The 15,521-nt window shown below is 47.0% G+C and overlaps 4 protein-coding genes across 4 annotated transcripts in view; 2 read left to right on the top strand and 2 right to left on the bottom strand.

Moving 5' to 3' along the window:
- Positions 1–1,336, top strand: part of LOC100495379 — a 5,099-nt gene extending 3,763 nt beyond the window's left edge. The window contains exon 5 of the mRNA XM_002939564.5: positions 610–1,336. Within this exon, the coding sequence (XP_002939610.2) occupies positions 610–729 (120 nt within the window). The 3' untranslated portion in view covers positions 730–1,336. The remainder of the gene's footprint in view (positions 1–609) is intronic.
- On the bottom strand, positions 1,293–4,041 carry mrpl27 (mitochondrial ribosomal protein L27). The gene is given in 4 exon segments (NM_001016630.2): positions 1,293–1,555; positions 1,767–1,834; positions 2,124–2,243; positions 3,989–4,041. Coding segments are annotated over 4 exon segments (435 nt in total). The 5' UTR covers positions 4,029–4,041; the 3' UTR covers positions 1,293–1,348.
- A 28-nt stretch (positions 4,042–4,069) lies between these two features.
- On the top strand, positions 4,070–8,619 carry eme1 (essential meiotic structure-specific endonuclease 1). Its single transcript, NM_001078831.1, is given in 8 exon segments — positions 4,070–4,367; positions 5,046–5,173; positions 5,760–5,846; positions 5,973–6,088; positions 6,165–6,303; positions 6,608–6,723; positions 6,811–7,000; positions 8,270–8,619. Coding segments are annotated over 8 exon segments (1,203 nt in total). The 5' UTR covers positions 4,070–4,114; the 3' UTR covers positions 8,444–8,619.
- Positions 8,620–9,365: 746 nt separating this feature from the next.
- On the bottom strand, positions 9,366–14,459 carry lrrc59 (leucine rich repeat containing 59). Its single transcript, NM_001001205.1, is given in 8 exon segments — positions 9,366–10,390; positions 11,035–11,217; positions 11,301–11,373; positions 11,462–11,566; positions 12,484–12,642; positions 13,028–13,087; positions 13,203–13,311; positions 14,365–14,459. Coding segments are annotated over 7 exon segments (927 nt in total). The 5' UTR covers positions 13,308–13,311; positions 14,365–14,459; the 3' UTR covers positions 9,366–10,148.
- Positions 14,460–15,521: the final 1,062 nt, after the last annotated feature.

The raw sequence follows: 15,521 nt of genomic DNA, 5'->3' as shown, positions 1-15,521 counted from the left end.
TAGGGACATATAAGCCTCCCCCCCCCCCCGTTCCATGGGCAATGGCACAGCTTGGCAGGCTAGAGACAAAGCACTCTCTGAATTGCCCCCCCATTTGTTTTGGGCAGGAAGTTGCTTAGGTAACAGAACACTTTGGATCACCCCACGTAGGGGTAGATTTATAGTGCTTTTGGCCCTGAGCTGCACTGTCAGCATGAATCCCCTAATGTGAAGTTGGCCTGCCTCATCATGCACGAAACTATGGGCCCCAAGCCACCACCTGAACATTCCCTAGAGTAATCCAATTCTGCCTCCCTGTGCAAATACCCATAGGGGGTTCTCTAGTTATACTCCCTCCCACCCCCCCAGGCCCAAATTCATACATGACAGTACCGCCATACTACCCTGAAGGAGAATCACTGCTCCTTCAACCCCTTTAAATCATTTATCCCTTTCTCTTGTTTATCCTTCACTCTCATTCTAACCAGTGCCTGGTTGTTATGATAAGTGAGACCCTAGCAACAAGATAAATTACCTTTCAAGGTAGAGGGCAGTGGAACAAGAAGTTGAAGTACTTAGAATCCTACTGTCTAACTTCCCCTTTAACTGTGCTTGTGCTTTCTCTTTCAGTCTCCTCCAAGTTACGAGCAAGCAACATTGATGCCACCTCCCTGCTACATAGATGCATCTGGGAGAATTCATCAGCCTCCACCTATGCTGCCAGCTAGCCCTTCTCAGCTTGATGTGTAGAGAACATGCTCAGGAGAAAACATGGATGACTTATAGGAGGGCCGCGCAGTCAGCCTTGACCCCTAGATTCCCAGTGGACAAGATGGAGCTCTAGGGAGACACCAGAGTTGCTGCTCCAGTGTGAGTACAGCCAGGAAGAGTAGCCGATTGCAGAGCAGGCTGACCCCTGATCTTAACTGAACTCTTGCGCCTGTGGGGAAGTATGGAGAACCTGTGGTGCAGGGCATCATTGTGTTATACTGTGTCATATAAGTGAGGGGGGGGCGTTATGCAGGTACACAGGCAGCCAATCAGCAGTTTGGTATGCTGGAGAAATGAAAGGAAACATTTTCGATTTGATGCTGCTACCATGCTAGGGAAATCTGCATAACATGTTACATACATATATGTTAGATACATTGCATGTGAACAATGATCTAATATGTATTATGAAATAAAACTCTGTTCATTGCTTAACTACATTTCCCAGCAGCCCCCCCAGAAACTCTAAGACATGGTTGGAGTAGTAGTTCAAAACCTGCTTTAACATCCCCTTGTTGTAAAACATCAGGAGTAATTAGACGTGCAAAGAAGCATGTTAATTTAATAAAGATATGTACAAAAACAACACGATTGGCTCTCACATCATCCCTACAAGTTTGAAGCGGTTCTCTTGCGGCGCTGGAATGACATTGACAAATGTTTTGTATATGATGGCGCCCGCCGGGAGCTGGCATATGACATCGCGGCTCTCCTCGCTGCGTGGGGGCGGGACGTATACTTCCTTGGTGTAACGGACTATTCCGTCTTCCAGTGCAAACAGGGTCTTATTGCGGCCGATTCCTACCTGTAATATACAATGGCAGCCATAGATAGGTTATGGGATTGCCCTATGCAGAGCTGTGCAAGCAATAAGCCCCTTTTGCTACCCTTGTCTTACTTCATCCCCTATAAAGGGGCACATTTGCCCCGGACGGTAACCCCCTAGCAACCAATCATTAGGGGTTTAAGTATCTGGTACCCGTTCAATCCCACCCTATGAGAGTTGTAAGACTGACCTGGGACCCCGGGTGCCAGCGCATTACGCGCTGAGTGGCTAAGATGTTCCCAGCATGGACAAAGTCTCCTGCAAATAAAGCAAAGGCACAACATCAATACAAACAAGGAGCGGCCGTAGCAGGAATGGGTTAAACAGGTGGGTGGCAGAGAGGATTACGTGCTGCCATCTGATCTTTGTACTGCTAATTACAGGTGTGTGTTTATATCTTGTTGGCTTGCACATGGCGTCTTATTTTCCACTGCAGTCTGCATTTTCCATCCTCCTCCGTATCAGTTTATGATTTTGTGGAAAGAGTGACACAACAGTGTGTAGGTTGGGAAGGGATTGCCCAACACCATGCAGGGGGGTGGCTTACCGTCTAGTTTCTTATAGCCGTATCTCCTGCCAGGGCTATTCCCCCCTTTGTTCTTGGAGCTGCCCCCGGCTTTCTTGGATGCGTCTCTCACCAGGAGCAAGGCCACGGGGGGCGGAGCCACTAAGGAGTGGGGGGGAAAAATAATCAGTCAGACACTTGCACCCACCAGCGTAACCATTTTGAAAGATAGGTATGGGAGTAAGTGTTGAGCTTTCCAATGATAAGGCTGCTGTACCATGTGACTGGTAAATGCCTATAGGGGGCGATATAGAGCCAACACTGGCAGGGCCTTCCAAACATAAGGCACTAATTAGTTACGAGCCCTCTATGGTACTGCACTGATGACTTGGACTGGACTACCAGGGCAATCTCCTTGCATGTTAATCACAGCATAACCTTGTCCGTTAGGCCCAATGCCCCTACAATGCTAATCTCAATGGGTCCCCAGTGTCCCCCAATATCTCCTGGTTCCCTATATCTCTCCAATGCTAATGTTACCCAGTGCCAATTCAATCCTAATCTCACAAGACCCCCTACTAATCTAACACCCCAGTCCCCGGAGTCCCTATAATACTTATATCAATGGGCCCCTGTGTCTCTCAATCCTAACAACCCTCCCATTGCTACAGAATCCCAAGTGCCCCCCAATACTCATTTCAAAGGGTACAAATGTCTCTCCAATCCTAATACCACAAGTACAATAAGACTAATATCTCATAGGGTCCCTCTAGTGACCAATCCTAATTTTACAGGGCCCCCTGGTCCCCCACCATTGCTAATCTACATGGTCCCTTAAATGACCAATACTAATCTTAAAGGGCCCCTCCAGTCAGTGACCAATCCTGATCTCACAGGGTCCTTCCAGTCAGTGACCAATCCTCATCTCACAGGGTCCCTCCAGTCAGTGACCAATCCTCATCTCACAGGGTCCCTCCAGTCAGTGACCAATCCTCATCTCACAGGGTCCCTCCAGTCAGTGACCAATCCTGATCTCACAGGGTCCCTCCAGTCAGTGACCAATCCTAATCTCACAGGGCCCCTCCAGTGACCAATCCTGATCTCTCAGGGTCCCTCCAGTGACCAATCCTGATCTCACAGGGCCCCTCCAGTCAGTGACCAATCCTAATCTCACAGGGCCCCTCCAGTCAGTGACCAATCCTCATCTCACAGGGCCCCTCCAGTCAGTGACCAATCCTAATCTCACAGGGTCCCTCCAGTTAGTGACCAATCCTAATCTCACAGGGCCCCTCCAGTCAGTGACCAATCCTAATCTCACAGGGCCCCTCCAGTCAGTGACCAATCCTAATCTCACAGGGCCCCTCCAGTCAGTGACCAATCCTAATCTCACAGGGCCCCTCCAGTCAGTGACCAATCCTAATCTCACAGGGCCCCTCCAGTCAGTGACCAATCCTAATCTCACAGGGCCCCTCCAGTCAGTGACCAATCCTAATCTCACAGGGCCCCTCCAGTCAGTGACCAATCCTAATCTCACAGGGCCCCTCCAGTGACCAATCCTGATCTCACAGGGTCCCTCCAGTGACCAATCCTGATCTCACAGGGTCCCTCCAGTCAGTGACCAATCCTGATCTCACAGGGTCCCCCTAGTGGCCAATTCTAACCTCACACGGCAAATAATACAGATAAACCTTTATAAAACCCAAGCGCACAGTTTAGTATTATATGGGGGGCCCGGGGCTCCGAGACAGACACCTGTGGCCAACCCCACCCCCCATACCCTCTAGCCGCTCCATTGCGATACAGCCACCCAGTGACCCCCCCCCCCCCCCTGCTCCCAAGCACACAGCGCTGCCCCCCGGTACAGAGTGGGATTGTGGGAGGGAGAGAGCAGGGCTCCCATAACTCACCGAGCCCCCGGGACACACACCGGCACAGGGACAGCGCCATTGTTGACCTTGTGCGTCACTTCCGCTCCCGGCATGCACCGCTCCCGCCAAGTTTGAAGGCGGTTCTGCTCCATTCAGTGTTCCGATATGAGTTCTGGTTCCGAGCTGAGCGATTCTGAGGATTTACCCTCCGTCCCTTTCCTGTCCCGGAGGGAGGTGCTGCTTGTGAGCAGTGACAGTGAGGGAGAGGGGGGCCCCAAGCCATTGGCACCCCCACAGCGCACTATTGGGGGACGGGCCGCCCCTGCCAAGCTCCGGAAACCCCGGGTCCCTGGGGGGGGCCCTCAGCCAAAGAAAGGGAAGAAGGGACAGGAAACTGTCACTGTCCTCATAGACCCAGGTACGGGGGGGGGGGCAGATATATTATTTATAGGGTAATATGACTGGGGGGTATGGGGGTGGGGTAGTTCTGCAGAATCTATGGGTGGGTAATGTCATTCAGTGGGCACTTGGGGGGGCTATTAAGTAAGGGGTGTGATTATATAATGTCACCATAGACCCAGGTGGGGGGGCAGATATATTATTTATAGGGTAATATGGCTGGGGGGTTGGAGGTGGGGGGTAGTTCTGGAGAATCTATGGGTGGGTAATGTCATTCAGTGGGCACTTGGGGGGGCTAACATATTAAGTAAGGGGTGTGATTATATATAATGTCCCCATAGACCCAGGTACGGGGGGGCAGATAGATTATTTATAGGGTTAGGGGGGGTAATATGACTGGGGGGTATGGGGGGGTTAGTTCTGGAGAATCTATGGGTGGGTAATGTCATTCAGTGGGCACTTGGGGGGGCTAACATATTAAGTAAGGGGTGTGATTATATATAATGTCCCCATAGACCCAGGTACGGGGGGGGGGGCAGATAGATTATTTATAGGGTTAGGGGTGGGACACTTGGGGGGCCACTGGGTGTGATTATATAATGTTGGGGTGCAGTAACACCATTCTGGGGGTACCTAGGGCTGTGCCTGTATGTCACCCTGTTACCCTATGTACCCCTGTCATTGGGTTTGTTCCCAGGAATCCTGCAGAATGGATGTGGGGGGCAAGTGCTGAGCGCTCTGCAGGCCCAGGAGACTCCCTGCGTGATCCAGTCCCAGGCAATTCCCCGAAGCATCACCTGGAGCAGATCCAGCGCCGACGGCAATGTGAGTCCCTCATCTCTCTATACCGTCATCTGTATATTGTGTTTGTACTTACAGGTGTTACGGGCCGAGACTGCTTACTGTGTATAGTATTAGACATTGTGTGTCCAAAGCATTCCTTCATGGTACATATGTATGTGCGTATATATATATATATATATATATATATATATATATATATATATATGTGTGTGTGTGTGTATATATATATATACATTTTTGGGTGGGAGCTGCCATATCATCTCAACTTTTCTTGAGTTTTTTACATTATATTTTACACGGCGTGTGTGAGGGTAGGATTATATTATAATAATGGTGTCATTAAGGAAGTCTGTAATAGCCTTGAGCAGAGGTGGGGTCCATAAAAATCCCTTGGGGGCCCACATTCAGCCAACAGGCCTCCAGCTGTACAACCCTGATTTTTCTGTGCCCAGAACATTCCTTCTCGGTATATTTATACATCTCCGTGAGAGACGCCATAGTGCTTCCAGTCCTTCTCTCTTTTATGTTTAGAACTATAATGTAATAAAGCGTCTTTAAACTTAAAGTAGCCACTCTCACACTTTGGATTCCCTCCTCTCTCTCTCAGGAAGAAGGTCTTAGTCAAGAAGAAGCTGAGGTTCTAATCCTTCTTCCCGGAGAAGAGTTTGTCACAATGGTGCAGAACTTGAAGAAGGTTGGAGTCTTATTTAACTGTCCCTTGTTTTCCTTCTGCTTATCTAATGCCTCAAACCCCTCGTCTTCCTCAAGTCTTTCCTCTCTGTACCAAACATTTTCTCTGTTTTCTGGTATATCCCGGCAGGAGCCACTAGGTGGCAGCAGCAGAGAGACACTGCACAACTTTGTGGCCCGTGTGACAGCGGGTAAGTCCTGGAAGGTGCCCACATTGGTAATCATGGAGATGGAGAAATATTTTAGGTGGGTTCTAGGAAGAGATACCAGATATGTCCCCTAAATCAGGATTGATTGTTAATTCTTAGTTTGTTTTTGTTAGTGGAGGTAAAAAATTAAGCAGGAAAAAGCAGAAGGAGCCCTTGGGCGGAGAGGTTCCAGGCAATGGGAAGAAGAGGCTGGGCAAACGGAAAGAATCACCAGAGACACTCCCTACCTTGACCAGAGTGGAAGTGGAGGAGGTGAGGGGGTTATGGTGTTGGCTTCTCTTTCAGGCATGAATTGATGGCTTTATTAACACTGATCTCTGTCCAATGTATGTATGTATATCTTTATTTATAAAGTGATACTTATGTACGCAGCGCTGTACAGTAGAATACATTAATACAAACAGGGGGTATTAAAATAGATAAATACAAAGTATTACAATAAGCACAAACAAATAAAAGATACAATTGTAATAAGATAAAAGTCAAAGACGCAGGAGGATGGAGGTCCCTGCCCGTAGAGCTTACAATCTTTCCAATGCTACTTATACACTTCCAGGTTCTGATGGACTTCCAGCTGCACACAGGAACCCACGTGTGGTTCTTAGAGACGTGGAAGGAGTTTGCCGACTTTGTCTGCCAGTTCAGCAAGGCGGTGTCTGAAGCTCCTACCAAGTAATGACCAGGGCGGTGTGGAATAAATGGAGACAGCATGGGTTGTCTTCTCCTCACCCATCACCCTTTCTGTATCATTCCCTTTAGGAGACAAAGGGATAACACCTCATTCTCATTCTACCTGGATGGCGAGTGGGCAGGAGGAGTGCGAGTGGAGCGCTGTGGGAAAGGCCACTTGGAGGTGTGGAGGCGACAGATCCAACAGTTCAACCGGATCAGCGTAGACATTGCAAACGCTGTGGTGGCTGCATATCCCTCCCCCCACTTACTAGTGAAGGTGAGTGCGCTCATTTCATCCATTATTGTGTCTGTAAGATATGTGAATATGCCTCAACTAGCCCCTGCTGAATAACTGGTACGGGCGAGTAACGCTGAATTCCTAAAGGAGAAGGAAAGGCTAGTAAAGGATCAAGTACAGGGACTGTTTTATTATTATTACAGAGAAAAGGGAATCATTTAACCATTAAATAAACCCAATAGGGCTGTTCTGCCCCCAATAAGGGGTAATTATATCTTAGTTGGGATCAAGTACAGGTACTGTTTTATTATTACAGAGAAAAGGGAATCATTTAACCATTAAATAAACCCAATAGGGCTGTTCTGCCCCCAATAAGGGGTAATTATATCTTAGTTGGGATCAAGTACAGGTACTGTTTTATTATTACAGAGAAAAGGGAATCATTTAACCATTAAATAAACCCAATAGGGCTGTTCTGCCCGCAATAAGGGGTAATTATATCTTAGTTGGGATCAAGTACAGGTACTGTTTTATTATTACAGAGAAAAGGGAATCATTTAACCATTAAATAAACCCAATAGGGCTGTTCTGCCCGCAATAAGGGGTAATTATATCTTAGTTGGGATCAAGTACAGGTACTGTTTTATTATTACAGAGAAAAGGGAATCATTTAACCATGAAATAAACCCAATAGGGCTGTTCTGCCCCAATAAGGGGTAATTATATCTTAGTTGGGATCAAGTACAGGTACTGTTTTATTATTACAGAGAAAAGGGAATCATTTAACCATTAAATAAACCCAATAGGGCTGTTCTGCCCCAATAAGGGGTAATTATATCTTAGTTGGGATCAAGTACAGGTACTGTTTTATTATTACAGAGAAAAGGGAATCATTTAACCATGAAATAAACCCAATAGGGCTGTTCTGCCCGCAATAAGGGGTAATTATATCTTAGTTGGGATCAAGTACAGGTACTGTTTTATTATTACAGAGAAAAGGGAATCATTTAACCATTAAATAAACCCAATAGGGCTGTTTTGCCCCAATAAGTGTAATTATATCTTAGTTGGGATCAAGTACAGGTACTGTTTTATTATTACAGAGAAAAGGGAATCATTTAACCATGAAATAAACCCAATAGGGCTGTTCTGCCCCCAATAAGGGGTAATTATATCTTAGTTGGGATCAAGTACAGGTACTGTTTTATTATTACAGAGAAAAGGGGAATCATTTATATGATAAGGGGTCCGATACCTTTACCATGACAGTTTGGAGAATGACACTACTCCACACCTTTCTGTTGGCAGGCCTATCGCTGCTGTCGGACAGAGGAGGAGAGACAGAACCTGCTTAGTGATATCCTTGTGCGCCGTGGGGAAGGCGTTACTTCTACCTCTCGCCGCGTCGGCCCAGAAATATCCAAACGCATCTACTTGCAGATGACATCCAAAGAGCCAGAACTCTCTCTCGAGCTAACGTGAATCGAGAAAGGTCCACGACTCCACAGGGTATCCAGGCAAGGGGTGTAGTGCTTGTAAGGAACTGAGACAGAGGCCAGGGAATGGCTTGTTTGATGTTCAACTAGACCTAGGTGCGTTGCACTGTTTGTATGTGTTACATTAGTTTCTGATTAAACCGTGTATATTTATTTATTCAATCGGATTTATAATGATCAATGCTATATGTGTGCGCTCAGGAACAGTACATAAGAAGCTCGCAATAGGGAAAATGAACTGGGAGGAATAATTGGAATAAAGGGACTGATCACCTGTAAATTAACTTAGTAGTAACTTAATTAGTATGATTTAGAGAATGCTATTGCAATTGGTCTTTATTTTTCATTTGTAGTTTTTAAATTATTTAGTGTTTAGTAGCTTTCGAGTTGGGAATTTCAGCAGCTATCTGGTTGCTAGGGTCCAAATGACCCTAGTAACCAAGCAGTGGTCTGAAAGATTCTTGAAAAAACTACACCTTTAAAAGTGGTAGTTCACCTTTAAGTTAACTTTTAGTATATTACTAGAAAGGCTAATACTAAGCAACTTTTCAAAGGGTCTTATTTTATTTCTATATTAACTCTTTCCAGCTTTCCAATGGGGGTCACTGACCCCAGCAGTCAGAAAACTATTGCTCTGTTTGGCTACATTTTATTGTTACTGTTATTTGTTTAATTACTTAACTTTTTATTTGGGCCTTCACCTATTCATATAAAAGTCTCTTGTTCAAATCAATTGCTGGTTGCTAGAGTAATTTGGACCCTAGCAACCAGAAAACGGCTAAAATTCCATACTAGAGAGCAGCAAAATAAAGAGCTAAATAATTAAAATGCTACAAATAATAATAAATGAAGACCAATTGCATTCTTATCATACTAATCTTATAAATAACTGAGCCACAGGCAAGCCATAAACAAAACCGTATTTATTCTCGACTGCGGCAGATGGTCAGGCTGGTGCTGATGTACCAAATACACAGTATAATACATGGCAGTAACACATCGATACCATTGTGAATGACTTGAACAACCTGAAGCAGCATGGCACCTTGGGGTAGGGTGTCCGCCCTACGTGCAATGATCTTCTATTCATAGTATTAGGTTTTCTTCTGGAGACCAGCTCCACCCGTCCCTCCAAAGCACAATAGAATAAGGCCCAAAATATGGAGGTAGCTCCTCCCTTAATGGAAGGCGGGGCTCATGATTAAAAACACTTTTTTTTAGTTAACTCCTCCCCATAAGTAAAGCATGGCTCCCAAAACATGGAATTAACTCCACCCCCCCCCCCCCCCCCCCCCCCCCCCCCCCCCCTTTAGAGATTCGGGCTTCCATGGGGTCGTTCCTTTAGAAAAAGTCCATTTAACCCTTGGACATTTTCCTTTCTGAAATGTTGCAAAACCCTTTGGAACTCATAGGGATTAAAAAAAAAAAGAAAATGACATATATAGGGGAGCGGGAAACCAGCCACACCTAGGAGGGGTAGCCACCCCCTTACACACACACACACACACTCACTCTTCTTTTAATTAAACACAAATCATACATTTTTAGGAAGAACACTGATGAACAACAGGGCCGGGACCACCATAAGCCTCGACAAAAGAGACTGTAAACCCGATGGTGACTTTACAAATAGAACCGGGGGGGTGCCGAAGCCCCCCTACTTAATGCACAACTGAATTAAAATGCCCACGCTACTGTGAGGATGGGTCCTGCAGGAACCTTTCCAGCACGGGGTTACTGTGCAGAGCGCTGAGGGTCTCCTTATACACGGCATTCACACTCCTGCACACCTCGAAGGTCTTCAGATCTGTGAAGCGGCAGGCCACCACGCCCAAGAGCGCCACCATGAGTCCAAAGAGGAGGATGCAAGCAATCTTCCTCAGCCTTGACTGGCGTCGGGCCAGCTTCTTCTCCTTGGGGGTGGGCACTGGTTCTGCAAAGAGAGACACAGTCATATATAGCCTATCCTAGGGCCCCCATGTGTGGCTCAATAAGCTGCCGGCTTGGCCTGGAGAGGTAAAGTTAGTCACTTTTATTGGCCCATTTATAGCCAGATTTATTCCTAGCAGGTGGTGGTTTACCTTTAGTATGTTATAGAATGTCCTATTCCTACCACTTTTGCAATTGGTCTACATTATTTATTCATTAGAATTGTCAAATTATTTACCTTCCTCTTTAATATCTTTCTGGCTTTTTAAATGGGGGTCACTGACCCCGGTAGTGAAAAAAAACCTATTGATTTGTGAGCTTTCAATTTTATTGTTACTTTTTATTACTTATCTTTCTATCCAGATCCTCTCCTATTTAAATTCCAGTCTCTTATTCAAATGACGGCCTGGTTACTAAGGTAAACAAGACCATAGCAACCAGATAGCTGCTGAACAGAAAACTAAATAACAAAAAAAACTCAAAGAAAAAATGAAAATTGAGAACAACCCCTTTAAGACACAAAGGTTGGATATGATGGATGTAATTTTTTCAGGCAACACCATTCACCTTTAATCCCATGTTAAACTACAGTTCCTATGAGAAGACTGGGCAGTGGCTTTATATAATGCCATAGCCTTGGACACTCACTGTGGTTCTCGGAAGGTTCTTCCTCTGCTTTCTTCTTATTATTATTTAGGGCTTTCTGGGCTTCCTGCATGGCATTGTAATCCCTCCTCTTGCGCTCCTTCTGCTGCTGCTTCATCCTCTTCCTCAATTCCCTGTCCTGCTCCTCTTTAACCCTCTGCTGGGCTTCAAGTCTCTGTTTCCGATCTGCAAGTAAACCCAAGAGGTCAATATACACAGACGCGCTGACCAACGGCAGATATTCTGGTACCCCCCTGGCTTAGCGTTACCTTTATCCAACTGAAGCTTCCGCTGTAGCTCTCGCTCGTGATCAGACTGGACGCTTTTCATGTACTGTAGAACCTGCATTAAGATAAAACCAGCAAATCAGCTGCCTAAATGCCATTCCTAAATGTCATTAACAGGCGATTTATATTTTGCCATCACTTACCCCTTGGGCACACTCTTTGCACTGTTTTTCATCCAAACAATCGCCGGCTACCTTGGCCAAAGCTGGTTTCAGTGGGTTGTCCTTCAGATCCAGCCATTTCAGACTCTGCAAAGAAAATGTACATATCACAGGCTGTACCACCGGCACCCATTCCAGCCACACCCACAATCTTCTCCCTTGTTCCTCCTATACTATCAACGAACCATCTAAGGTGGCCATAAACGCTAAGATCCGCTCACTTGGAATTGGTCTAAGGGACCGATATCAGCAGCTAGAATCGGCCCGTGTATGGCAGCCTTAATCCTGTGCTAGGGCTGCACATTGCTTCCTATTCAAATGTTACCTTTGCAAACACTCTTTCAATTTATTGCCAGTTGCTAAGGTCAGCTGAACCCTAGCAACCACAACATTTGGTTATGCAGCCATGCAGAATGTTCGCTTATCAGCTGATCTTATGCACACTGTGTGCACTCTAGTACCTTGCCTACAATCCTTATTCTGGCAAGATCTACCCCCAAGGCCAGAGGCCCCCACTGCTCTCTACACTATCCACACACTTCTTTCTCTCGCACCACCAGGCCTCATCACAGTGTTCATATAACCACAGACTACATGCAAATTGTGCTTCAGCCAGGGCCGGATTTAAACCTTGTGTGCCCCTCGGCCTCTCAGCTGTTTGCACCCCCCCCCCGCTATTCACACCTCCCCACCACTCACACCTACTGCCACCTTTCCAGCATGATTACTTCACATAGTTGCCAAAATCTCCCGCCCAGTACATATGTGGCCAGAATGCTGCCCCCCAATATTTGCTGCCCTATGCCTGGGCCTTTGTGGCCTGCCCACAAACCTGGGCCTGGCTTCAACCCTTTCCTATAAAACCCCTGTAAATAGAGCTCTGACCCCACCCTTCTATCATGCCTACAATACACACTGTAGCCCAGATCTCTCAGCCAAGGCCAACGGCTCACACTACCCCCTCCAGTGCTCAGGCACCTCCCTCACACCCCACCAGACCTCACCTTCAACTGTGCAAAGGAGACAGGCAGCGCCACTATGCGGTTCTGTAGCAGGTCCAGATGCTGCAGGTTCACCAGCCTGCCGAATTCTGAAGGGAGCTGCGCTATCTGATTCTTGCTGAGATCCAGTCGCACTATGTAACTCAGATTGCAGAAATCATCCTGCGGAAAGAGAAGATCATGAGCCTCAGGCTGTGGGGAGTATGGCGAGATGCAGGGAGTCGCAGTTACAGCCACAGAGACCAACTGCAAGGGGAAGAGTAAGATCCTGCAGATGATGCAGCAGCTTAGAAGGTTAGGAATCCTGCATGCAGTTTAGGGGGGCACTCATTTGAGGATTTGACTCAGAGCCATGTTACTTTAAAGGGGTGGGTCACGTAAATTGTCTCAAAATAGTACCAGATACATGATACTAAACTTATTTAAAGCCTAAATACCCTGAGAATCGGTCTGGTTAACTGGACCCAAGTGGGGATACTGGTTTGGTGCATCCCTAATGCAGACACGGAACATTTCACTTGCTGTTAAACCCAGATGAGAGTCTCACCGGTAAGGAAGTCAGCTTGTTACAGGAAAGGTCCAGAGCCGTCGCCTTGGGAATGGCCACCTGAAAGAGAAGGAGGGGTCACTACCAGACGGGGGGAGGCAAACTGAATGTAATGGGGGGCCCAAGCTCCATCAGGCTCATATACACTGGGCACAGACGGCAATAAATCTCTCACCAGGTCCCGAACAGGCACTTCGCTCAGATCACTCAGGCTCAGGTCCAGCTCATTCCCGTCCAATTTGTCCCTCAGGTTCTGGGATCTTCCGTTCGCTCGTGCCATTTCGCTGCAAAGACACCACAGCTATAGCTCAGTGCTTATCTTATGGCATCATTTCCCAAGATCCCCAGCAAGCCTATCAGCCTACAGCTCAGTGCTTATCTTATGGCATCATTTCCCAAGATCCCCAGCTAGCCTATCAGCCTACAGCAGCTACAGCTCAGTGCTTATCCTATAGCATAATTTCCCAAGACCCCAGCTAGCCTATCAGCCTACAGCATAATTTCCCAAGATCCCCAGCTAGCCTATCAGCCTACAGCATAACTTCCCAAGATCCCCAGCTAGCCTATCAGCCTACAGCAGCTTTAGCTCAGTGCTTATCCTATAGCATAATTTCCCAAGATCCCCAGCTAGCCTATCAGCCTACAGCATAATTTCCCAAGATCATCAGATAGCCTATCAGCCTACAGCATTACTTCCCAAGATCCCCAGCTAGCCTATCAGCCTACAACTCAGTACTTATTGTATGGCATAATTTCCCAAGATCCCCGGCTAGCCTATCCGCCTACAGCTCAATGCTTATCTTATGGCATAATTTCCCAAGATCCCCGGCTAGCCTATCCGCCTACAGCTCAATGCTTATCTTATGACATAATTTCCCAAGATCCCCAGCTAGCCTATCAGCCTACAACTCGGTACTTATTGTATGGCATTTTTTCCCCAAGATCCCCAGCAAGCCTATCAGCCTACAGCAGCTATAGCTCAGTGCTTATCTTATGGAATAATTTCCCAAGATCCTCAGCAAGCCTACAGCTCAGTACTTATCCTAAGGCATCATTTCCCAAAAACCTTAGCAAGTACCAAAGGCATCAGTTACACACAAGGTGCATTCAATACATTATTATCTCAGTGCTGATCTCCCAGCTTTAATCCCTATAATCCCCAGTAGAACTCAATTCCGCTCCTTACCCAGCCATAACCCCCCAGGTCCCATCCCTCCTGCCCCAGCTGCCTTTCCCACCCCCAGCCTCCCCATACTGTAACATACCCTCCATCCTCCCCAAGAACCACAGCCCCTTATTCTCTCCCCGTTCTACCTACCTCTCCCCTTCCCACCTACCTCTCCCCTTCCCGGCTGCCTCACTGCGCTGCCTGCGTGTCTCCCCGCACTCCGATCCCTGAGCAGCAGCTTCCTGATCCACGTCAGACTCAAACATTCCAGCCAACGAGTCGGGGAATGGGGACAGACGGGCCGAACCATAGAGTTGTGCCTGGAAGCGAAGGGCGCCCCCAGTGGCGGATAATCAGTATGTAACTAACTCAGTACCACAGTCAGAGTTTCTTTAGCAAATTCCCTCATGCTCTAAGGCCAAAGGAAGTCGTTATGTGGCTGGGAAACTGCCTCTATGATGGATTTACACTAATCAGTACAGCTTTGATTTAAGTTCAGGTAATATATCCCTCCCATATAGATTGTAAGCTCTACGGGGCAGGGACCTCCATCCTCTTGTGTCTTTGAGTCTTAACTTATTGCAACTGTATCTTGTATTTATCTGTATTTATTGTTATACTGTGTATTTATCTATTATTATCTTATTAACCCCCTGTTTGTATTAATCTATTCTACTGTACAGCGCTGCGTACATAAGTAGCACTTTATAAATAAAGGTATACATACATACATACAGGGTCGGACTGGGGGGTGAAGGGCCCATAGCCTCCCCCCCGAGGGGCCCCCCTAACACCACTTGAAGGGCCCCCACCCTACGGCCTTTCCCGAGCACGTAAATGTAACGCGTCGGGGCAGGAGCGGTCGGGCAGGGGGAGCGCTGCAAGGGTCGGGGCTCTGGGCCGCCGGGGCCCACTAGGGATTTTTCCCGGTGTCCCGGGGCCCAGTTCGACTCTACATGCATACAGTGTCATTATTGGGGGTTAAAATGACAGCATGTTGGCCAAATGCCTGTTATGGTTGTGGGCTCTCAGTCTGGTTATAGCCAAGCACCAATGCTCTTACACAGTGTGTTGGGTGACTATTGACACCTAATTGCTAGGACTGTACCTTCTCTAGTTGGTTGGATCATTTGCCCTAGTAGATCTAGGGTCTAATTGTAAGTCTGGGGAAGTGAAATATCCCCCTTCCAACCCAACTGTCGTGACTAGACATGGCATATCCTGACATGGAGCAGGGTTGCTACCCGCCAAGGCCAGTAAAACACCCACCAAGGCCAGTGCTGGTATAATAATCTCTAATTTAGCTCCTGGCCCTCTCACCTAAGC

Source organism: Xenopus tropicalis, chromosome 10, assembly GCF_000004195.4.
Source record: "Xenopus tropicalis strain Nigerian chromosome 10, UCB_Xtro_10.0, whole genome shotgun sequence".
NCBI classification, from domain to species: Eukaryota; Metazoa; Chordata; class Amphibia; order Anura; family Pipidae; genus Xenopus; species Xenopus tropicalis.
This window is presented reverse-complemented; position numbering and strand designations above follow the sequence as displayed.